Raw genomic sequence first — 26,469 nt, forward strand, 5'->3', positions numbered from 1 at the left:
TTCTTCCTCCCTCCCATAACTGGCAAATGAAAGATTTAGAAATTGGATTTCCAACACAGAGGGGAGCTGGGAAGAAGGGGAGGCAGGCATGGCTATTTCTTGGAACATTAACTATATATTGAATTTTAACTCAGAACGAGTTTTTACAGCAGTGATTAGAAGAGGTTTATAAAATGGAAATCTTGGAAGCAACTGAAGTGAAACAAGAGTCAGCAAGAACCACTAAAGCATTACTTGAACACTATGGAATGAACCAGTCCTTGGAAACCTGGCATCACAAAAATATCTCTCTCTCTTTATGTAGTATTAATCTGGGATTGGCAGTTGTGTTACCTTCCTGGACACTTTCCATTAAACATGACAGATTTCCTCTGCAAATACCATTTCAAATCTCACTGGCTCATCCTTTGCTAAATAAATAAGCTGTAAAATGACTAATACAAAAGCATAAATACAGCCTTACAATTGCTCAGTATGAAACTTTTACAATGTATGATATTATGCAAGAAAGAAACATCCTTAGTTCCTGCTGAAGGAAGTGGGCACACTAAGACAGACTGAAGGCTCAGGCCGTAATAATTAGACACTATTCATTTAATTTAAAAATTAGGGTCCACTCCTAATTCACCATTATCCAGCTCACTTCTCCAGGGCTGACAGAGAGAGATCTCCGTAGCTACAGCAGGTTTCCAAACCAACTTTGTTTGCAAATTGACCTCTGTTTGGAATGGATCCCCCAAGCCAAATATAATACTGTGTATCTCATTAAACCACAATAAACTAATGTTCAAGTAATGATGAGCTTGACTTCATCCCACAAAAAGCAGGGCAATTCAGAGTTAATCATGCCACCCTTAATTTGCCATTTACAGTAAGCACCAAGGAAATGAACAAATAGCGCTTGGTAGCAAAGATGCTGCAATGACAGAAGCACAATGGATTAAATTAAAGATGGAGATGAATGTAATTATGGTTCTAAAGTGTCTGCCAGGAAGGATGCTATGCAGCTGACTTCATGTAAAATAGTTTACAGCATGCGGTTTGATTATAAAGTGCTTTGGGTGGTTTTACAGCAGGGAGATCCAATTACATGATAGCACTCCATTATGAATTATGAGGACCGTTTCCTCACTGGACCACTACACTGTATGCTAGTTTCATTGTGAACAGTGTGGTCTGTTTCCCTCGTGTGCTGCACGTCCTGCATTTGATCAGGAACCTAGCTAGGAATATTCTGCAGCCATGTCAAGGCCTGGATTTCCTTGTATTTGTGCAGAAGCCCACCCTGTCAACTTCAGCAGAAGTTGTGGAGTTTAATGCTGATCAGGTTGCCCAGAGTCAGTCACTTGGTATTAACCAATAGGTAATATCCAATAGGGCTGAGGAGAGAGGCTATCGAAAAGTGAAAACCATCTCAGGTTTACTGACTGTGGGACTCGAGAGGAAATAAAGAGATAGAGAAATACCCTATCATACCCCTCCCAGCAGTCAGGCTTGGTACGCAAAAATACATGACCCCATTTTATACGCAGGCTGACGTGACATGGACTGCTGCAAGACTGAGCATGTCTGCACAATTATAGGAGCTTGCGTGTCCTGTTTCTGGAGCAGGCCATGAAATCTCGTTTGTTGATAACACAGCACCAGCAACACACGAAGGAGTTCTCATGCATCTTGCTGTCTGCTGCTGTGTAAGTGGACAGAGATGGAAACAAGACATCACATTATATCTTTGTGCCCTGGGCATTGCAGGGGATGCGGGAAAATACAATCTGAATGCACAACAGCAGCATCCCAAATGCTCATACCCAGTAAAACTGAGTCCCTCCTGTGCATGTACAATAACCTGATTTCCAGCCATGCATCTTGCAACAGTAAGTGCTTGCCTGTTGGTGAATGGAACTGAAACAATGCCTCTGATTATAATTCATACACCCCACACTTCCATTCTAACTCTCCTGTGAATACTTCTTTGGTATAAATATGCAAACTCCAATGCTGATTTAGTAAACAGTGGTCATTTTCCATCTCAAGTGAATGAATGTAAAGCACTCTTACTCAAAATTAGAGGTCCACGCTCCATACTTGGAGATACCTAACACTGCAAATTCCAACAGACACAGACTTTCAGTCCATGAACTTTATATGACTAGAGTAAACTAAGCCCTCTGCAGATGGCTATAAAAGGGTTCACATGCTAGATTGTCAAAAATCAATAGGTGGTCTACTGCTGGTTAAAATCAGAAGGCAGAAGAGAAGGTAATGAGAAAAAATATCCTTAAACCTTTAAAAATGCCTGGGATTAGATTAAGAAATTCAATATGTGTGTGTGGATTACAAGGACAAGATAAACAGTTAAAACCCATCCATTTCTGTCAACTGATATAAGCACATTCACAGAGGATTTTGCAGCAGGGTTCAACTATGTGTGCCATCACAAAGACCAAAGCTTAAGCCAGAACAATTTCTTTTTGTGGGAAGCAGAAGGACATGAATATATGGTAAGGGGAGTGAAAGGAGGAGACAAGCATGGAAATTAGAGACAACCAGGTAGAAAGCCAAGGGAGAGAAGAGAGGCATGGAAACCAGTGGGGAAAAAAGCTGCTTGAAGTTTCAAGCGAACTCACATGGACAGCCTGTGCTCTGACACAGACACCTCTGACAGCACTGACACTGACAGAATATTAATCTTCCTCCCCCATTCTCCAAACAAAACTGTAGTTCACTGAGATAGCTCTGGCGTTCACATGAGTAGGCTTCTGGTGGTTTTGTTTTCTCTGCTTCTGCCAAAGCCATGTGGATAACATGGCCGAATCTCTGCATCTTTAGAGGCATTTGCAGAGACAGAGGGTTTTTATATCTTCTTATTGCCTCTGGCGCTCTCGGTATGTGACCACGAAGTAGCTCTCTCTAGGCCTGGCCAGGCAACAACAATTCCATCATGTGGAAAGTGTCAGGATTGGGTAATTTAGATTTTACCCTGGTGCGGAATGAGCTTTTTTTTTCCTTTTTTTTTTTTTTTTTTAAAGAACAAAACAACCCATCCCATCTTGGCTAAATAGCTTGGTGATGAGGGCACGCAGCTGAGATGGGGGAGACTGAGGTTCAATTCCCTGATCCAAACCAGACAGAGCAGGGAGTTGAAACCTGGCTTGCTGTTATCCCAGCGGAGTACCCTAATCTCTGACACTAGAGAGTCAGGTTCAATTCCCTGCTCTGTCTGGTTTGGATCAGGGATTTGAACCTAGGTCCTTTCCTCTTCAGCTGACTGCTCTAATCATCGAGCTATTGTGTGTCCACAGAAGGGTTCCTTTTGTTGTGAACAAACTCTTCAGAACAAAGAGAGTGTCAGAAACCACTTCTATTGCTACATTAAAACATTTTCTTCAGAAAATAACAATAGCGTCAGACCAGACAGCGTGTTCTTTAAATTAGGGCTTAATCCTGCATGATGTAGAGAAATGCAACCAACATCTTCCAAAAAACTGGGCAAGTAGGTCAACAAAGAGAATGCTCTCACTAGATCAAATGGATTCATGAGCTTAAAGAAAAGCATGGGCTTCAGTGCTTTGCTGGATCAAGGCCACTGCACTTTGCACACTGAAGAGTCAAATTCTTAGTAAATAAGTTTTTTGCCTTGCATGTTTTGGACTCAAGGCTTTCTGCCTTACCAAACAACAGAGTTGTGGGAACTGATGCTTAAGCAGCACTTTATCATTATGCCATACTATAAGCCACTGTTTAAATTTTTTTCAGCAGTGCATATACACAAGAGAAGCCTGTTGTTTGATATAGGAACTCATTAAGTCTGTTGGATTCTATTTTCTAACTTTAAATCCACTCTATTTAAAATTGAGTATTTAACTTGTCTATTATGCAAGATAAATGTTTCACTTAGGAGACATAAAGAGGGTAGACAATACAACTTCCAGTGGGATAAAGTTGAATTCAGAGCACAGTGGAAAAAATAGGGGAGCTGGAGGGAATCAAACATTCAGACATTATGGGAAAGAGCAAAAATAAGTAAAGGTCACTCATAGGGGCAACGAAAAGCATAGGGTACTTCAGTGGCTCTATCTCAATTTGATAGTTTTATTGCCATTCACAACACAGAGTACAAGCTTCATTTCAGCCGCCTTTTTTCTTTTCATGAAAAAGGTTTCATTCAGTTGTCTAAATTTTAAATGGAAAAGGAACTTGCTGTTCTCACACAGTACCTTCAAAAACATCACCAAACTTTATGCTTAATGACATGACTTAGTAAAGCACCGAGGATTGTCTGTAATATTAAGTGTATCTTGGGTTGTTCTGATGGCTGTGATCTGCTGGAGCAGAATCAATATGATTTATTAATTTCATGGATGTATAAAGATAGAAAGATCTATCAAGACAAGGGCAGAGGATGGGAGTTCCAAATTCAAGTTTTACAATAAATTTTTAGTGACCTTTATTTTTTCTGTTTTTTGTTTTTTCTGCATGAAAAGGATCACTTTTCATCTCTCAAGTATTTGAGAGATTCCATTAATGCTGCCGGCGTGTTTTGAAATGGTTACCAGGAAACACTGCAAAAGAATATAACTGCCTAGCTATCAAAGCACGTTTTAAGAATAAATTGCTCTTTTTTTATGACAGGCATTTATCTGTAGTCTCTACTGAAAATATAATGAGTATAGAATGTCCTCACTTTATCTGTCCTGTGTTACAGCATTCTGCTTTATCTGTAAACAGAGATAAATCACAAAGAAGGCAACTGGGGGGTAGAGAGGTTGGGGAATGAATCTTTTGCTGTTGAAGAAAGAAGTTCAAATTTTGGTTTGGTTACAAGCAAATTAACCCAATTAATTCCTACTTGTCTCCAAATTACAAATGTTACTAAGGGAAAGTGTTGAAGCTAAGCAACTGAGAGAGAAAACAAATTTGTGAGGGGAAACTTGACTTGAGTCTATGCACAGAGTATGAATCCTTACTCTAATATAAAATACATTTTTAAATAAATACTTCAAAAAAATAAATTTATTCCTCAGTATTAGGACTGAAAACAGGCCCACTTACGAGTGCCATCTGAGATATAAGGCATACAAGGTACGCTTCTCTTTCTGCACAGTTGAACAATTTCTGAAATTCATTGTAGAAGGAGGGAAAACCTCAGCATCAAGACATTCACTGTACTCCACAATGAGCTCACTTTCTGTATATCAGCCATATCTTCCTGAATTAAGAAAATGGCATAACATTACAGTTAGAGTAAGATCCAGTGGGTCTAATGTGGGGGTTTTTTTCACCCTTCCTCCAGAAGACCAGGTTTGATTCAGAACGAGGAGTCCAGATTTAATAGACCCATTCAGGTAATAGTTTTATGATAAGAAATGCATGCCTCTCCTCTCACATAAACCGGAGTTTTCTGACCTGCTTCCCAGGGCGACTTTCCTTGGGTGGATTGTAAAGAATCAGAGCAGTGTGTATCTGTTCACATTCCTCCTTCCCCCCCAGCCTTCCACACGAAGCGACTATCAAGTGAAGCCTGCCCGCAAGATACCCCACAGCCAGATATGAACGAGAGCTAGCAACAACAAAGCATTCACCCGAACGCTTAGCTAGGTCTCCAAGCTTAAAGCTCAAGGCAGCTGAGGAATTTGATAAAACAAAGTTTCACTGTAGAACAAACCATACAGTTTTTACTCTCCCAGAAGAGTCCTGCTTTCCCAAATAACCCTAGTTTCACCAAGCCACCTGCCTATGTCAGGGAAATTAATGAACTTCAAAAGTAAAAACAACTCGCGATGAACAGTGAGCCCTGTTTTTCTAAACATCGGAAATGCCAGCACCACAGCAGTGTGCCTTCTTTTTTACCAAGCCATACAGGGAGCTGTAAATTAAAGCCTAATTCCTGGACCTTACATGTCCAGCCACTGCACTGCACATTAATCTCTTTCCTTGATTTAGTTGCCAAGTTTGCAATAAGGTTGTGTGATGCATGCCTTGAACCACGAGCTTGGCTCCAAGAGAACTGCGCACCCTGTTAATACAGGGGTCAAAATACCTGTCTTAAGAAATCAATTTTTTGGAACTTCAAATGAGTGATTTTTTGTAATCCCTATTGGATTAAACTTTTCCTACTGACAAACACATCTAGTGAACAAAATGCTACATATAAATCCTGCACAGCTCATAGAACAATGAAATGGGCTTGTAAACATGTGAGACACAGATGGCTCTGTTTGCCTTGATGTTTTTAATCAAGAAGCAAGAACAAGGGAAAAAGAAACAGCAGACAAAGGATGAAATCAGCATTGTGTCAAAGAAAGTGGACAGTCAAAACAGAGAACATGATTTCAAACAGCTCATAACAGACTGGCATTTCAGTGTTTGTAAAAAAACAAACTTAGCTCAGCTGGCAATAGGAAAGCACTGGAGTTTCATGAAAAAAATAGTAAAAGTTAATGTAATTCAGGAAACAAAGTCTTTTTTTTTTATAAGAGAGACTAGCTTCCTTTGATTCAGTAGGAACCAGACTAAGTTCAGTCAGAGAAAAATACTTCCTTTCAAAATCTGACATTGGGATTGTATATCTAATATTAATTATTTTTATCCATGACTTTGGTTCAAATCAATATGGCAATGTCAATGACATCTAGAGCATGAACTCTCTGTAGGTGCTGTTTATGTAGTTTAGATAATCCCAACCTCTACAGCCCAGCTGGTGTTCTAATTACGCTGAAGTATGCTTTGCACAAGCAGATAGGAAAACTTGGATTCCACTAAATGATTAAGGAGGAAGAGAGATATTTACCAAAAGTTCTTAATTAACTAAGTGTCCTGGCTTGCCAGGGGAAAAAACCTCATACTGTATACAGAAAGGAGTCCTTTGATATATATACAGCATAAGATGCATCAATCATATTTTTTTCAGAAGCAATCTTCCTGCTTTTCTAAGAGAAAAGATGTTGAGACACAGTTGTAAGGGCTGGAACGTTAAATTTTCTCTCATACTTGAGTAGACCCCAATTTGTTAATAGGTCTGCATGAGAAATATGAAAGATAAGTATGCAGAGCAGATACAAAGGGGTGAAAAATGTGTCCATTTCTAGTGCTGTACATGGTAACCTACCACTCAGTAGCTTTAAGATGCATGGAAAACATTGATAAATGGAGAGTGTGGATATGCTCAAGGAGTCGCATCGTATGTGCAGTGAACCCAACATCGCCTGAGGCTGTTGAGCTCACCGACACAGCATAGAGTAACTCTTTTCCCCCGGAGGAATGTGTCACACAACAACCTCTAGGCAAAAAATGCAGGCACACACATGTGCCTACAGGAAAGGTGGGCTGGCCAGAGCAGTTCATCCCACTTCTGGTAGGGGAATAGTTCAAAACCCCTGCTAGGTCTCACTGACAGGAAAAGATACAAAGGGCTCATTCATCACATCTCGCCCCCAGCCCAGACTCATGCCTGAGCAAGCTGGCCTCTGCCACATGTGGAAGGAGTTGATTGTCACAACTCATCTCAGCACAGGGGTGCACACAGCAGTTGTCACCCCAACCTCACCTCCCACAGCCCCTCCAGAGTCCAGCATCTGAGCTGGCTCACTCCAGAGCAGGAGAGCAGAAGCAGAGGAATGAACCTCTGCTCAGATGTTCGGAGAGCAGAAGACATGACAGCTACACTCCAGGTCCCAGCATCACTCTCCAGGAAAAGTTAGTATTTGTGAGAGATACCTGGATTGTAACACTGACACTTCTTGAAACCTTCTAACAACCCTTGCAGCTGAACCTCACTTACTTCTTCCCTTCTGTGAAATAAAGAGCAATAAAAGTACTAATGAAAATAGAGTTCTCTATGCTGAGCTCTTTGTAGGGATCGGTAGGTATACTGTCCTGGTTATTGGTGTCATTTGTGCCACTTTAAACCCTAACAGAACTGGTTACTGTGAGATGATTTTCAATTCAAAGCAATAAATTAGAAGCAGAATTTGAACCATAGTTTTACAGACTAAATAAAATTAAAATCTCCTTTAAAGCAAGTAACTGCCAAGCATACCAATAAACTATTATTTACTAAGTCAATTACAAAGCTACTTTCAAGCGGTTATCTATATAATCATCTAGATGATATCAACTAATGTTAGAGGAAGTACTGACATAATATGTATTTACTTATTTTTCTTATTCTTAATAAAATGACCCTTAACAAATTTTAAAATTCAATAGTAAACCCACTGTTTTCTTAAATTTGAATAGTACAGTCAACTGGAGTGAGGCTAAGGAAAATTGTAACGTGTTTCTCTAAAGTATGTCACAACAGTTCATTACAAACAGCAGAAATAGGATACAGCTCACAGAATGTGTTCAGTTCAATTCAATACATAAGAAAGCTCTTCACTGAGCTGGCTTCAATATATTCATAAGTAGAACCTTTTTAAGACCCTTTCATAGGAGGGTGAGTTGAGAGGCATAAGAGGATATCTGTGTGTACACATGTGCATCTTAGTATAAACACAGATTTAAATTTAGGGCTATGTAAACTATCATATAAAAGCTTTTAATCTGCATAAATCAGAAACACATTATTCCTGCGTGGTGAAATTACAAGCACACATCACCCTGAACAAACACTAGTAGAAACTATGCCCCAATGCACCTTCACAAACCCTGTACAAGCACATGTTATTTGGGGAAAAAAGAATCCGAAACTCTTGTATAAATATTTTAGAGAGTTGGAAAACATTTTATTAGGAGTATTTTTTGTATCCTTCCAGCTCTTTCTTTGGTACTATGAATTCAGCAATACAGATCTCAGAGGGAGATAAAAATTCTAACTAATAAAACACTTCTCTAAATAACTTAAAATTGACTTTCTGCATTCAAAGCCTAATGGATCAAGTACCAGATATATTGAAAAATTTCCAAGGGTGGAAATATGTGCTACATATCTTAACGGAAAACCAGGAATCTTCCCTTTTCTGTGGTTCAGAGATCCTGTTTCATGACCATTTAAATATTACTTCTCTGAACTGAAATTAAGGGGATGGAAGTCTCCAGCATACATGAAGGAGTAACTCTTTTTAGGCCCTGGTGTTTGTTTAGATGCACACATATACGCATACATACACAACTAATAGAGCTTTTTACGATGCCTTCCTGCTTGAAATGTTGAAAATGAGAGACACATAGGAATAATGGCAAGTGAGATTGTAGAACCGAATGCCAAATACAATTTATGTGTTAAATCCAAAATGCAGTACATTCTTTTCACCACCAGATATATAGTAGACATAATACAGCTAACTACATAGTTGAATATGCCAGCCAATAGCTATGCCTAGACTCTGCTTTTCTTTTCAGAGAGCTAGCTAAATTTTTGAAACTCCAGGTTTATTTTCTGTGAACAAATCTGCCCAGCTCTAGTAAGCATTTTCTGTTATAACTGTGGATAGCTACAAAACCTAGGAACTCTTCGCTTATCGGTACTTTTCCCCATTATAAAGTTCACAGCACAGAAGGGTCTGTAGTGATGAAAAAGTCATTAAAAAAGCCAATGAATATTCACTCTGATTCTTAAATGAATTTGATTCAATAATCTTTGCTTTGCATTTAACTGTGTTCCAAAGCTAATTTCAAGTTGGATCGCTACCAGCAAATCTGGATTATTTACTCAAAGAACCCAAAATTCAGACTTGTAAGGACGGATTCTGTAACTCTCCAATTAGGGAATGGGAGTAGCACCCTGGAACTGAAAAACTCTGAGTTTCCACAGGTTCTGAGTGCCTGCATCTCATTTAGCAATCAGAGACTACATAGCACGTAGAATATCAAGGGTTATGGAACCAACCTAAACCTTCGTCCTACAAACACTTATGCCTGGGCTTAACTTTACAACCACATGTAAAGGTTCCTTTGATTTTAATGGAACTAATCACAAGAAGAATGTGGGTAAGTGTTTGCAGGATCAGGGTTCAGTGGGTCATGGATTGTATTTTAGGAATATTTACAATAAATTGCTCGTGGATGACTTACAGAGCAAGAGGCTTTACCAGAAGACATTTCTAGAGAGCAAACAAATTCAAGAACTTCACAAGCATAAAGGACAAAATTTGTGAATAATTTATTTCCCAAAATTATTCATGGATTTTTGCCATATGCTAACATCAGGAATCTATGAACAGTAGCACTCCTGCTGAGCTATAGAGAAGCAAATTTCTGAATCTTGTGAAGCATTCTGAACCCTTTGAAAGAATTCCCAGATGTTTGTATGGAGTAATTTCATTTCCTCCTCGAGGGCTCTCAGTTGTGGAGGCCTACAAGTTGTATTGAACCCAAGGAATAACATTATGTATTTGAAAACCACTGAGATAGTCTTGTATACACTGTCATCTTTGTGAACAAGAATATTTGTTCTACATCTCTTCACTGAGCCCAGAGAAATGCATTCTCCACTGTCTAAATACCTGATGCAAAAAGGGACCTGGAGGAAAGCCAGCTGGCTTAAGCTCAGCCAGCGTGAAACGGAGGTGACACATGTTGGCAGACTCAAGCACTTTGAGGAATTGGCAGGAACTTTCACTGCCTCTTCAGCTGATGGCATCTGTCCACCCATTGTCCAAGCGGCTTTGCAATCAGCTCGACTGCAAATTTTTCAGGCATCATTTCGTTATTCTGTGTTTGCACAGTGCCCAGAACACTGGGATCCCAGACTATACAACTATAAACTATTGTGATACAAATAATTAACTATGCTAAGCACGGAGAATTCCCAAGCTCATCTCTGGTCCCAGGTTCTCCATATGAATAGTAGCAGGTACGCCGTCCTCTATCTGTGGCTGCGCCACAGCGTGCACTTCCTTACCAAGGAAGTGCATTTGGTCCTTACCAACTGCAGCACTTCCTTACCAAGACATAGCATGTATAGTCAATCATGTCTTTGATCCCGCATGACTAGGAGGACTTAATTTGGCATTACCTTTGAGCCTCAGCTGGAAACTCTGCTTAATGCTGGTATTTTACTTTCTAAAATAAAACCAACCTCAGTGAGAGCATGCAACACTGATTTTGCCTCTTACACTGGTGACCAGTTCCACTGGGCTTCTCAGGTAAGCCATGCTACTATCTAGAAAACGTAAGCATCGAATATACTCTCTGATTGTCAGAGACAGCCTTTTGAGAAAAAGTGAACAGAAAGATTAATGCAGCTGGCTAAAATCAAAATATTTTCTTCAGAAAAGTATACCTACTGATGTGAGATCAGAGTATCAACAATTTTGACTACATCTTGTTCATTTTCCTTGACAAGTGAAGTAAACTCATTGCTTGACACTTTCAGTCATTACTCATCAGCCAAAACTGATGTTATTTCTGTATTATACATTAACTTACTCAAAATGTTAGGAAGTAGGAAGTCTTGCACTGGCTTAATTTTTCACAAGCCGTAACCTCATAACTCTGCCTGGATTTCAAAAAGTCACTGTTTGATACAAAACACAAAATTACTAGGGTGACTTATTATCAGTACAGGGTATTTTCAAAGTTGCTGGGAACTGAAAATCCCACTGAACTCACTGGGAACTAAGTGCTCATTTTATTTGAACACTGGAACACTTCTCCAAGTGACTAAACGCAAAGAATAAATGCCTAACCATTCTTGTTCCCTCTTGAAAATATAGCTGCAGATAGACATTCATTCAGAAATGAAAATATTTATTTTTCCCTGTCCACAGATTAAACATGAGAGCTGTTTCTGCCAGATAATCAAGGAGAACTTGTATCCAAGTATGAAAACACAACAAAGCAGGATATCCATTTTGCAGGGAACAGTCTTACAAATCAATGGCATGTTTTTATTCAGTTTATACTCTATCAAATGAAAAAGGAGAAGCCTCATACCATGCGTCTTAGAGGAAATAGTGTCTTATTATGCGACTCCCACTCACTGTCATGTAAAAGTTCAGGTGTCATTTTTCATTATGATTACAGCCCTGGCAGACTAAAAGGTTTTGCCTTTTCTGTTCAGTTATATGAGTTTTTCCTGCCATCTTTCAGATTGCAAGATGATAATGATTGCAGGCATTCTGGCAGAAAACACTGAGCTTATTCTACATCAGCCTTCCCCTCTTCTTGTGTTGTTTTTTCTACTCCTCACCCAAGAACTGCAATCCAGTTGCCCCAAGTTATTATGAGATACCTCTCCCATGTCTTCACTGTACCAGAAATTATTTCAAGATTTTTTAAATGCATTTCTTGAAGCTTAGTAGCTTTAGGAATACAGCATCAAAGTTTGTTCAATGAGTGTAAATATTTCAATCCCTTTTAGGTTCCAATGTGATAGAAGTTTCACTCTGCTTATGCTAGGATTTTATACTGGGCACAGACAATACCTCAGTATCTATAGTCATGTAGCTGTTTTACAAGCAGCTGTTTTAAAAGGGTCTGAGGTATTTTCACTGTAAACTTCAGACTTCTTTTAAAAGACAATAAGTATCCTGATCTTCTTGATACTCACATATATTTTCCGCAGAGCCCTTGCTAAAAGAAACAAAGCTGTTTAACATGCACCATTTTGCACTTTCTTTTGGATTTCTGATTAGGCTAATCTCTGCATCAAAATTCACATAAATTCATTCCCTTCTTCGTCTTTTTGGTATTAGAAAAAAAGAATAAAGATAAAAGGAGAGTAAATATAATGTTCAGTAGAAAGGAAGGGCTCAGCTCTCAATTCTAGAGCATCTCTGTTCATCCCCCGGGAGGGCTCAATGCTACATGCTTTTGAGCAGCTGAACGCTGACCAACAGAAAACTCTTGAAGTAGAGAGTATTAGCCCATGCACAGAGGCGCGGGGCTTGTCATCAGTAAGCAGAGCCGAGCAGTCTACACGGAGAGCTAGTTTAAGGAAAACGAAATTTAAGATTTCATTAGACTAAATTGGTTTCAGGGAGCCATTAGTCATTCCTCTCCCCCTCCCCCTGACCAGATATCCACACTGTAGGTAATATTCCAAATACTTAAGTGAGATAAAGGAGTATCTGAAAAAAATGCCGTTTTTCAAACAGATGCTCTCATACCCTATCAGTATTGTCAGACTTATTTCCCTGCTAAAAGCACTTCAGAGTGGAACAGTGCAAGAAAAAATGTTGCTCTGTGATCCAGTCTCAGCTGAATACCATTGACCACAGCAGAGACAGAGCCAGGCTGTATCTCACTGCTTGTGGAATACCACAGCTGTTCATTTTCATGATCTGTTCAGGTAAGGTGGCAATTACGTCATTTAACTTGAGCTATCAAAATATATTCAACTACTGATGTTAGTGATACTTGCTCCCTCTACAGTCAATGGAGACAGGCACTTCCAGAAAGAGATTCAATCCAAAACAGATACCAATGGGACACACAGACATAATTCTAGCATAAGGATCTGAACTCATTGAATATTTATATACCAAAATCTCCGTTCTACCTTTAGGTATTACAAAAATGACCATTTGCTTGAATGGGTAAGAATGAATGCCTTGTGGATTTTTTCCCCCTCTTTGGTGTGATGACTATAAGCCTATGACAGATTTTCCTACTCTGCCGAGTGTGGTTTGACTAGTAATGCACTCTGAGTTTCATGCAGGAGGGCTGTGTATTACATCTTCTTGTAACAGGCTAATCTGCCATGGCATTACAAAGTCTGTCCAAACTTTCACTGTCTTGCAAGACCATATTTGCTTTTAGATAGGAAGTTCACTGTTTTGATCATTGTTAATGGGTGTGCTCCTTCCTATAAGCAGTTCAGAGATATCCAAGCAAAATTACACCATGTGGAAGCAGGGAACTGCTACATATAAGCACAGATTTATAGAGCAGTTAGAAACTTTTCAGTAAAAGACCCCCAAAAATATTAAACCTCTCTAAATCAGCTCCATGAGTTAATAATACTCATGATAATGAGATTGTTATCCATGATGCTGTTCTGTTCTTTAAAAGAAAAACAAATGTGTTCAACCAAAGCTTTTTCATTGCTGGATTTAGAACACCATATGTATTAAATTATGGATTAAATGTCTGGATTAAAATGTATAGATAAATTAAAGGTAGGAATTAAAATATCTTTCTGAAATATCTTTTTTCAGCTTTGCTGAAGTTTTATGATGGAACAGGTTTCACCTAGTTTATTACTTTTCACTGAGGGGAAAACAAATATTTTTTATACGTGTGTATTTATATATATATATATATATATATATGTATGTATATATACATTCACTCCAAAATAATCATTTCCCTAGTAAAGATGGAAGAAAAAGGTCTATCTTCATCAGAATCAATGGCAAAATCACCAAGTGCAGGGGGCAGCATTTGTCTACATATTTACATCATTGATGGGTAAACCAACACAGCTTCATGAAGGTCAGTGGAACTTTTCTGATGTCCACTCAGACTTAGAAAAGGCATTTATGGGGGAAAGCATTCTCTCATGTAATCATTCTTTGGCCCAGAAGGCAAAAAACACAATCGGAAACCCATTTGGAGAGTGTTGATGCAGAGACAGTGACTACAGCTGCTGGGTGACAACCTCGGGGGAAGCCAGCCAGACACAAAAGAATGTTCTCCCTTTCCGGGCATGTGTCCCCTGGAGGTGTCCCACTGCTCCCACTGAGAGCAGCACCCAGTGGCACAGAGCAGCACAGTAGGCAAGGCTGCTCTACTTAACAACGGATTTGTCTGGTAAGGGAGTACAGCAACAAGAGAAACAGAATTCATATTCTTTGGCATAGCCTCCAGCATTTTTTTTAATGCTGAGAAGCAAATGAAGTCAGTGTTTAGTAGTCCTAATATAGTCCTTTAAAATAAACATAAAATTATAGGTTAATATTAAATAGAGCAATGAATGAAATGCTTTTGCTGAGCCAGTAGCATCACCTTTAATTAGCCAGCTTTTCTCTTTTGCTAGCTATGACACAGCTGTGTCTTTCACTGGCACTTTACTAGTAGCTGAAATGCTTTCACTGTAATTTTTTTAGACAAATTCACACATAACTGGAAGTTACAGCAGCTCTTATGTGCTTGAGCGTTTTTTCTGTTTCAGATATTAATATTTCTGCTTTAGGTTGAGGAGAAGATATTGTTTTGTCAAGAAATTACTACAAATTGAGGCAAAAATAAAGCAATATGAAGAACTGTGGCCAGACCATTAGTAATTAAAGACAGGATGGGGAGATGGACAGAAGAGGGTGCGCAGGAAATAAATGTGATCTGCAGAGCCTTGAAAAATAACTTGCAGGCCTTCCTTCCTCTGGAGCAAAACTGCCCGCTGGGGGACTACAATATAATCATGTAGCCAGACAATAGGGTAATAATATTGATGCTACTAAATCCAAAAACCCAAGCAAACTGTTGTAGGTTAAAGAGACAGAGTCCTCTTTGGAGCTTCAGCTGCTCTGAAGCCATAGTAGTGGCCTCAGGACTCACTGCTGCAGACCTCCCTCTTTATACGGAGGTTCAACCAGTAGACCTATGTAGTCATGAGAAGTACTGCCTTAGCCCAACGTCCTCCCCAGGCCACCACTACTCAGTACTCAAATAAGCTTTTGTGTTAACAACGTGGGCACTCTGACTGAGCCAGTCCTTGCGATACCAGCCTGTGTGCTGCGTGCACCCCTCTTCCTATCCAGCAAGCGCGCTGGCGTTGCATCAACCTCACTGCACTGCGGACACACAGATCTCCTCTTCGACAACCACATCTTCGCCTGGCCAGCATCCCCCACCGCCTCTGTCTCAGGCTGCCAGCACAGGATAATTGGAGTGGACGTAACATGTGGAAAGGGCCCTTCACTGAGCTGTCACTAACCTAGGTGAGGCCTATGGTATTGGAAAGGCATCCAGCTGCTCAGGATGGCAGAGGGCTGGAAAGCCAGGCTTCCTCCTGCAGCTCCATACATTAGAGGAGATAGCTACCGCTTGGAAGGGGAAGCAGCCATTCCCCTGCCTCCCCCAGCACTACGGGGCTGAAAAGGAGCCAGCCTGGCCCTCCAGCACCCCTCTGCACCTCGCTGTTGAGCCTCACCTCTCCTGTCCTCCCTGCAGGTCCTGCCAGGCTCCAGACAGGCCCCCTCCTTCATCCTTGCCACGCAGCTATTCAGTTCTGCCATCACTGCCATGAAGGTTCACACCAGCTTTGTACCAACATTCCCTGGTCATGGTTCAAACACTTAACTAGGCAAGTCTGCTCCATATAGAGCCTTTTTGCCAAGTATCTCTTGGTAAATAAAGCAGTATAGGGCTCAGGACAATAGTTACAGGCTCATTCAAAACAGCCAGCAACTTCAAATGGTTGTTTGACAACTCGGAGCTTTAAGGTTCAATAGCAGGAAAGGATATTTTCAATATTAGCTCATGCAGCCAAAAAGCTGGTTACATCACAAAAATATAATCCTTTTAAATCACAGCTCAGTGGAGAAAGTTACATGCCAACTGACCTAACAATTTGAAGCTCATAGGAAGGCAGGCATATGTATATAATCTGTATTATGATCAGAAATACTCAATTACTTAACCGATACCTTTAAAAACAAGCAAAGTTTTAGTCATTCAAATGTTTAAGAATGTGTAGTAAGGTAAGATTATTTTCTGCTGGGTGCCAGTACTGGACTACACAGAGGAAACGAGTAACTGTGTGAAACTACAGAAAGCAAGATGAGGTAGACCAGTGGTGGTACCTCAGCATTTTAGCTGAGAAATAGTCTGGTACCTTATGAGATCTCATGGTCAAAAGCGGAGTAACTGTAAAAGTATAATGGAATATACTTCAAAAGGAAAAGCAGTTAAGCTCTATCACTTTCTTTTTTTTAAAGATGCCTTTGAAGTAAGACACTTTATATGATGGCTGTTTGGCTGTGGGTCTTGCATCATCGTGGTTTGAGCGTTTCCGATTATTTCTTTAACTTTGGAAAAAGAAGATGCACTGCCAACAACCAAAAGCAAACTGCACTTACCCACACATAAGTCACCCATAACTTAAATCATGAATTTTGGTCCACAAAATAGAAACTGTTCAGGGTCAGTGCTGGATTATCACATCAGAAACACAGTAAATAAAGCCATTACAATAGGAAGAAAATTGGGCAGTTAGAATACTTTTGCTTCTCTTAAGTAATGCAAATGTGAAATAAACAAATGAGTTAAACAGCTCTCATGCATGATTTTCAGGAGAAAATATTAACTACTTGAATGCCAAGGTTAAACTAAGCTTATGAAGATCCATAGGACAAAACAATAGCTGAGAAGAGAGTCACTAGTACGCTGTGAAATCAGAAAACAACCTCTAGTTCAACACAACCATATTTAAGGCAGAGTTTTAAGGGAATTTTTTTGTTTTTAAGTAAGTTGGTTGACTATACAAAGGACATGCATCAAGACATTTAAATTAAGTAATATTTTAACATTCTTAGCTTGACTTAAACTGTAGACCATCACAGTACCAACACAGCGATCAGCAGAACTTAGGCCTTGGATGGAAAGCACTGTGTTTTGGTTTGGGGTTGCGGGGAGGAGGGGGCAGTGCTCTATACTCTTGTCCAAACTAAGAATTTGAAATCTGTCTCATAGAGGCTGAGTAAAGATGCCAGTTTTTCTAATTTGGATCCTTCTCGTGTCACTGAATAAACCCTAGACATTAAAAATGGAAACCCTTCAGATGCTTATTAACCCAGTGCTATCAAAACCCCAAAATACTCATCTTTTTGGAGAAATGCTCTAGGATCAAAAATTGTAATGAGAAGCATCTGAAGTGAGGCTTTTCAGAGAGCTGCAAGATTGCCAGGAAGGACAAAAATGGGTGAAATGTTAATCTTATTTCATCAGTAGGAATCTACAGCAACTTCAGTGCGATTGATGCATTCTACTGGATTCCCACTGGGTTAATTGAGATCACCATCTCAGAAAAAGGAAATATTCAGCAGTGAAGAGCTATGCTATTTTGAGAAAACAGAAAAGGGAGACTTTCAGGGCTTTTAGTAGATGGACTTACTGAATCTGCACATTCACCCAAGTCAGTAGATTGTATTACTGTTACCGTTTATAAGTCACTGTCCTTTCCAAACTACAGCTTCCCCTCCCAAATTATCCTTTTCTATGAGAGGAAGTATCACAACTATAGGGACTTCAAAAAACACACTGTGCTAAAGAAAAGGAGAAACTTAAACAAACCAAAATGAAATGTAAACAGAATTAATGGTCTGACTTAAAGCCACAAAACCATAGAAACCCAGTAAAATCTGAAAATCCAGCTTGACATTGTGTCCCTCTCTCAAGCTTGTGTGCCTTTTACTCATTTGGATTTCTTTTTTTTTTTTTTCCCCTGCACAAAAGATAAGGGTACATCTAATTAAAGAATGTTGTGTAAGCAAAATCACATTTCCCATAATACTTTTCAAAATTTTCCACTTTTCAAATTTCAGGTCTTGGTAATGAAAATTATATTACAGGAAAAACAGATAAATTCCCAGGTTAAGTAAGAATACAAAAATCTTAAACTATATAAAGGATTATCCAAAGTCTATCCAGCCCTCACACACAGCGGAGCATAAAACAGAGCCTTCTTGCATTCAATGCATACTTTTGAAATAAGAAAAAGATTTGCCCTTGAGGCAAATTAGCTGAGTGGTCTGGCACTGTCTCAATATGCTATCATGTCTTACTCTCTTACATATCCAAGTCCCTTTCTTCCAGGTTGCTTAGAGCAGAGGCAACACTAGCTTTATGAACAGGTAGCTTATTCGTTGTCTAAGGCACTGGTCTCCAAAGTGGGCTGCACATACCCCATGGGGGGCACAAGACAATCAACTGGAGTGCAGGAAGAAAATATTTTTTGTACTATTAATAAATAAAATTTTTAAAAATTAAAATTGTGTTTATTTCATCTTTATTTCATCCTTTTTTATTTCTATATTTGGGTATGTTTTACAGTGTACTTAATATATTAGTACAGTAGTACAGCTATATAATTTATAAATAAATATACATCTATGGAAGGTGCATGCTGAAAAATATTTTACAGATTATTAAAAACTAGTGAATACATATAATGCTTGAAAATACCTTCATCCATAGACCCAGCCTGAAAAAATACAGTTCCGGGAGCTGATATTTCTTCAGCTTGGCTGAATTTGACCTATTACCACTCATGATTTTAGGAAAATACAGGGGCACCTACACCTTGTTCCATCATATCATAGGTTTAGCTTAACTAGCCTTCATGCTCTACTCTTTTAAATGCTCTTGACCAGCTTGTGTAGAAAACTAAATTTCTGTTTAACACACCAGTTATCCAAAAGTCTGAAATAAACCATTCAAGACTCTTTACAGAATATGTCGGTTCATCAGAGGGCTTTCATTTTACTGTTTAACACAGAGGAGAACAAAAGGTCAAAATATGAACATTTGAAAACTCTGACCGTGAGAAAAGTAAAAAACCCTTCTGTTTCCCCAGTACGTGACATTCTCTAGACTCCTTTTTGGGTTCATTTTCATTATCTCGGAATAACTAGTTTCTGAGAAGGATCAAACCCACAAGTAACCTCAGAAAAATGCTTTGGCTTTAAAAAAAGGACTAGAAATCTAATGGGAAGAATTATTATTATATAACTTCCAGCCCAATCTAACAGATACAGGTGGCTTGGATCATTCTTACAAACATTAGATTAGTCTTCAATTTCAGATGCTTTATATTAAGTTACCCTTAGGATGTGAGGATATATTCTTAGCTAGGTTTAAATCAGTGGGAATTTTGCCTTAGACTCCAAGGGGCCCTTACCTTCTGCAATTTTGCCTTAACAAGATATCAGTGTTTGCCAAAAACTGCATCTTGATTTATTTGCAAATTATTGCTAAAAATATTTGGCTTAACATGTAATGGGTTCAAATTTTCAGGTGGTATAAATCAGCATAGCTGCAGAACTACGCCAATTTAATCCACCTGAGGATGTACCAGTGGGTTTTATCCTATTTAAGATCATTCATACTAGTAAAATAATTGTTCTAAAATCTTCCTGGTTTTATACGGCAGGCAATCACAGTGGTTTCACCCAGGGCTACTGCATTTTTGTGGGTACAAGCTGCAAATCAAGCAAACCCATCCTTTCAAAAATGTATTATTCCTTGACAGTAAGTACACAATTAACCTACATTTTTTATTCAGTCCTGGCACTGCTCAGCAATCAGATGCTGTATTTAAATTTAGACAACACAAATGCAAACATGCCTTTGCAACACTGCTTACAATACAGAAACTTGGAGTAACAGTGGTTCATTTCTACTAAAAAGTTGATTCATATGAGCCATTTGTGCAATTTTATGTGTTACTTGTTAACAACTAGCCACACCTGTGCAAGATCCTATTTCAACCTCCTTTTTTCAAAAAACAATCTGAAGTAAACTCAATTCATTTTTACTTGAGGTAGTGTTTGTATGGTAAGAGAGAAATTTGCCAGTTGAGGACTTGGGCATTTAATAGACTAGTTGAGAGAGACAAAAAGAGAAAGCCTTAAGAGAGAGAAAGAAAAATAAACACCTTAACACAATTGCTACTGTGAAGTAACTTCTTCTCCCTGTTACTTCTATAGACATGTACTTACTCCATGCTGCTGCAGAGTAGAAGAGGGAGATTATTCTAGCTAACCCGTAAGTATTTAAGAAATGTCAGGAAATTTTCATATTTGCCTTATTTTAAAATAATATAAAGCATTTGGATGCCAAAGACTAAGCAACGTAAGATATGGGAGAGCAAATCCATGTCATACACAGTAATTTATGATAATTATGAGCTCACATTGCTGCAGTGGTTTGTTGGACTAAAGCTCACATAATGCAAAATACCATAAAGTAGAAAAAGAAAATCAAAAGACCATTGCCTAACTTAATGAAAATGAATTTATCAGGTAGGAGTTTACAGCCTTGAAAGTTCTTGTTAATTTTTTCACTGGATAAGTATCTTGACTTTGGATAAATCTTTATTACTGTACTGTATAAAAGCACTACCAGTGTTGATAAGAAATAGATGTGTGAAAAATTAAAACCCTTCACCTGCCCATCCTTCCTCTAAGATTCCAGCTAGCAAATGCTTCTTCAAGATTTTTAGCAAAAGGTAGGAGTGATCAGCAAGTGATATCTCGTAGTGCAAAACTTGTTTCTTCAGCTTCCGCTGTGCTATACTCTCTTCTGAGTTCTTTTCACTCAGAAAAAACACACATGAAATCAAGTAATTATCCAAGTCTGTAACTATGCAAGTGCTGTTTGAAACAAATTGTTGAAGATGGCCAACCTTCCATTGGTTTCCATGGAGTAAGGATTGTAAAATATCATAGAATAGTTTGAGTTGGAAGGGACCTTTAAAGGTCATCTAGTCCAACCCCCCTGCAATAAGCAGGGCCATCTTCAACTGGATCAGGTTGCTCAGAGCCCCATCCAACGTGACTTTGAATGTTTCCAGGGATGGGGCATCTACCACTTCTCTGGGCAACCTGTGCCAGTGCCTCATCACCCTCGTCGTAAAAAATTTCTTCCTTATATCTAGTCTGAATCTACCTTCTTTTAGTTTAAAACCATTACCCCTTGTCATATTGCTACAGGCCCTACTAAAAAGTCTGTCCCCATCTTTCTTATAAGCCCCCTTTAAGTATTGAAAGGCCACAATAAGGTCCAAAATATTGTCCAAATTATCCCTGAAATATCTGCTAACTTCCCTGAAGTTACAGCAGCAGTAAGTAACTTCAGTAAGCAAGTACTGACTGATGAAATGATGGATAAACATCATCAATCTGACTGTCAACAGAGGTGTATTTGCCACTAAGTTTCACATACCTGAGGATTTATGTGGCACATACAGTTCTTAGTGAACTCTGTGAGCTGCTAAACAGCAAAACTGCAAGTCAGGCATGCTCCATGCCCTTTTTGTGAAGGAAGAGAAATGGAGACAATTTGGTAAGAGCTGTGAAATTCATGCTCCAAGGTGAATTTTTAGTGTAAATCAGCTTTTCTTCTCTTAGTATACATACATGTTCAGTATCTCAAGTGATAAGCCATAATGCGGAGTGAGTACCTCACTCATTAGACTCTGTCTCCCACTGTCTCTTTCATAAAGTAATGCAGATCTACCTAAAAAACTAACCAGAATTTCTGCCGCATTACTAGCCCTTTAGAAGGCTGTTGCCTCACTGCTTTAATAGTTGGAAACCACCTTACAGCTCCCAGGTGAAATTCATTCAGGGTAGTTCATACCTATTTTTCTTGTGCCCAAATTGTCACAGAGGAAAACAGTTTCTCTTCCTCATGGTCTCAGAGGAACATTGCCTCTGGACCTCGTCTTATATGTCTAAATGAAGCAAATGCTAGCTGCCTTCTCTTGGAAGGTAGCTGCTTTCCCTGATACATTAGTGCTAGCTAACTTCTCCTCTGTATTCATTTTCCTGAACACAGATGACCAGAATTGTACCCACGGTTCTAGATAAAATCCATAAAAAATAATAGGGCTATCTAAAATGGCATGAATGTTTCCTTGTCTGCCTTGTCTGTCCTGTTCCTGCCTGTCTGTCCCATCATACCTAGCTAGATATGTTGTTGGGTCACACTTGCCATTTTTACAGCCACAGTAATTGGACAGCTTACAGTTAATCCTATGATTGACTTGATATGTAGAACACAACCTATAATTATATATGGTATAATAACATATCATTAATATTTCTTACTTCTTTTTTTTATTTTACCTTGTAATTAAATTTGTTTCATGACAGAGTATTAATGTGTGCTTCATTCAATATGCATTTCAACACTGATGGGCACGATTAGTTCAGAATTATTGTCTAGATGTTTCTCTGGGTGGCTAAACTGAAATATTTCTCATGACACAAAAAATCTGCCCACATTTGGTTGTTTCTGGTTCTTTACAATAGCTGACAGTGATTCATAATTCCCTCATAACATGTGCAATTCCATTAAACCTGCTACACTTCAAGTTATTCAAACATATTAAAAGGCCATTTCAAAAATGAAGCAAGTCTACTGACTTCTGTGTAGCTCAACTATCCAGAGATAAGATCTCTTACACGCTTATAAAAAGTGTGAAAAAATGAAAAATCTAATAAACACGAAGGTTTGTTCCTACAACAGAGAAGAATAAAATAATATTATTCTGAGGTAAACTGACAAGGGTACTCTTGGAAAAAAGTAAGTAGATGATACATTTTTTAGACTGATTTGAAGATAGAGGCCAATTTCCCATGGATTTTCCTAGAACAAGGATTATGAAGTACAGGCCAAGTTATTCTGGACTTATTTGCTGACTTCTCTGGTATGACAACAGCAAGGCATAATTCCAGTAAGTAAATGTGACTGCCTTTAAACTACTGAAAAAAATGAGCCTTAGTTTCTCTGACAACATCCCAAGGCCCATATTTACATACATTGTTCCAAAGTCAAAGACTTCAGTCAGTCAGAAAGACTTCATCTATATAGTGATATCTAAAAGATACATTGTTTTGATATAGGGTAAGAAATTGCTTTCTAATTTATTGCAGTGAATAAAAAAAGCATTGGAATGCATGAAACCAAATTTATCTATCTCACTGACCTTGAAGCTGGCGTCCTTTGTATAAATCCTTTGTTTTGGTCGGGTGAGCTCTGGCACCATTATCACACTTAGGTTGTTCATACCTAAAGAACAAACAGAGAGAGAAAAAAAAAACAGCCAAGGTTAATTTGATTTAGAACTAATTTATTTCCAATTTTGTAGTCCAAATTAAACTTGTACCTTCTTTTATTCAGGGAATAAGCCTGTTTTTCATTCAGAAGGGACGATGCAAATTCATCTGCCTGTTTTCCACTTATCTCAAAGAAGCCAGCACATCTTTATTCTCCTGGGGTTGATACCAAACTAAAAAATTATTATCTATTCCAAAGCCCATTCTACAGCAAGGAAAACTGAGGAAGCAGAAAACTGTGGGGAATTGCTATAAAGTAATACATAATAAAGAATAATTTTGAAAAAACACAAATCCAAACCCAAAGTCAGGCTCCCCTCCCACCTACCGATTCAAAAAGCCATAAACAATATGACAAATTCTGACATCTGACACAGTATTCATGTTGGGAAACACCAGAAAATCCATTTCAAAATCACAGCAAGGTAGCTACTGTAGTTAGTTACTACTGCAGCTCTAAAGCCATGTGCTACAGTATCCTCTCAAAGAAAAATTTTAGTTTACATATGAAGGGTTAACCATGAACAGCTAACGTTTTGAACAAGAGGGAAGAACTCATAGTGTTTCCAGAAGAAGAGAATTGGGCTGGAACTGCTTGAAATGGCTTGTGAAAAAGACTGAACCTCCACCTGCTACTTGAATATTCTGGTTCCTCTATGCTTTCTGAGTTTACTTAAAGTCACTTTGTTAGTCCAGCTGGTAACAAGAAACTCTGTGCTATTTGTACTTCCAACAAACATTGACTTACGCAACACCACTATCAATATCTTTTATGCAAGACTGGGAGGCATGGGAGCATCTGCTGCTGAATCTCTCATTTTTTCTTATGTCCCACTATCGATGCATGGTGGTTTTTCACTCAGCTTGACAGAATCACTTTCTGAGAAATTTTACTTTCTCATTCTCCTAAAGTAGCTTGAAGCTGCAGAATTTAGTGTGTAGCATTTCAGAGAAAGTTTCAGTTCTCAGTTAAACACACTTAGTAATATGACTTGTGTTCACATACATGTGTGTGCACATACATGCCTGTTCACTGAATCTAGGTTCTTTCATATTTTATATAACTGCCTATCTTTCTTTGAAATTCTCCTATTCTAAAAGTTCCCCAAAATGACATTTACGGAGTGGCATACTGAAATATCTCATTAAAATATAATAATCCAAATTTTTGGAACAAAATATTCTTTTTAAAAGCATCAAAGGGTGGCTATGTCCTGGATCCAGGCCAGACTGCCCCTAAGAACAATACCTAAGTATTCTGATCTCAATTATCAGGCAGAATGAAAAAAAAAACAATTTTATTTTTCCTTTGAGTGCTTAATTTATTTGCACATCATCTGATGAAACTGCTCACTGGCCCATCAAATTTTGGCTGCTGCAAGAAGGTACAGTGTTGTTTTCATGGACATGGGAGAGCTACAGGCACTTTTTTCCCCTAAAGAATGGCAGGAATAGAAGCTGCTTTGATAGCATGGGTTGGATTCAGATACCTGATGGATGACCACTTCAATCAGCCAAGAAAAGAGTGAAAGGGAAATCTCTGAGCAGTACTCACTAATGCAGTATCTGGCAACCAGCCTGGTCCTCGATTAATCTGATACCTGACTGTGCATTCCCTTCATCCTCTTCCGTTATTGTTACTGCTCTGTGCCTAAACTTTCCTTTTTGGCCTCTACTCTTCTACCCTTTAGGCTTATATTTTTGTTAAATACGCATGTAGTTCATCATCTACAAACTAAATCTATTAAAGCCCAATGGGTGTTAAAATGCTGCAATGAAAAGTCTATGTTTAACTCTTTAAAGCAACTGAAGAAAGAAAATGAATCATTAGAAATTTACCATACAGGAACAGCCATGCGAAGAACTGATAAGAAAAACACACTTGCCTCAGTTTTCATGAGGAAAGAGTGGGAAAGGGACAGCATGTCAGAATGGAGCACTGTCAGGTTAAAAATAATGTAGTCAAAAGACATCTCAAGTTACTCTCTTGAATTTTAAAGGGGAAAGAATCCCTAGCAGTGAATGTATGTGTAGAGTCAGTAAGGGCTTGTGAAGGCTGCTTTATACGTCTGAGCAATCTGCTGGGAAGCACTGAGATTTACTGCGGTGTACCAAGCGGTAGAGGATGGAGGCTTTCACAAGGATTCTACAGTGTGGACAGCCTCATGAAGCAGCTGATTATTGTTCTTTTTTAAGTTTAGAGAATCTTGTGCAAGTGGATTGGGGATTACTTTGCCCATGATCCTAGTTGCTAAAAAGTCGCATGTGAGAACACAGACTCATGGCCCTGATGAGCAAAAAGGCTGAGGGTCACGCTGTGATGTCCAAGAGGCATTGGGAGCCAGCTGGTGAGCCATATGGGGAGCCATACTGATGGGCTTTTGGGGGAATGGCTGTTTGTACCCTTTAAATGCATTACCTCCATTTAGTCAAATGGATGTTTCCTCTAGGCTTTCATAAAAGCCAGCTTTATGAAGCCAGCTTGTGAGTTTTACTGTCTTAAATGTCCTAGAGTGGTTCTTCATTCACATATCTTTATTTTAACTCTGGAATGAGGTTTTTTTTCTGGAATACCTTCACTAACAAATTATTTATCTTTTTTTCAGATGACAGGACATTAGAAGGTGAGTGAATATTAATAACTTCCCTTCATTTTGGGGGTCTAAATTAATGCAACTACTATTTATTGTGGTATTCAGATCCTGATGATATGACAAATTTCATCCTCATGAATATATTCAAA

General features: G+C 38.7%; 1 protein-coding gene across 2 annotated transcripts in view; it reads right to left on the minus strand.

Annotated features, from left to right (window-relative positions):
• The window catches only part of SMOC2 (SPARC related modular calcium binding 2), a 151,155-nt gene that overhangs the window by 15,713 nt on the left and 108,973 nt on the right, over positions 1-26,469 (minus strand). For both annotated transcript variants that reach the window (XM_050894770.1, XM_050894769.1), the window contains exon 9: positions 23,597-23,679. In XM_050894770.1, the coding sequence (XP_050750727.1) occupies positions 23,597-23,679 (83 nt within the window). The remainder of the gene's footprint in view (positions 1-23,596; positions 23,680-26,469) is intronic.

Source organism: Gymnogyps californianus, chromosome 3, assembly GCF_018139145.2.
Source record: "Gymnogyps californianus isolate 813 chromosome 3, ASM1813914v2, whole genome shotgun sequence".
NCBI lineage: Eukaryota > Metazoa > Chordata > Aves > Accipitriformes > Cathartidae > Gymnogyps > Gymnogyps californianus.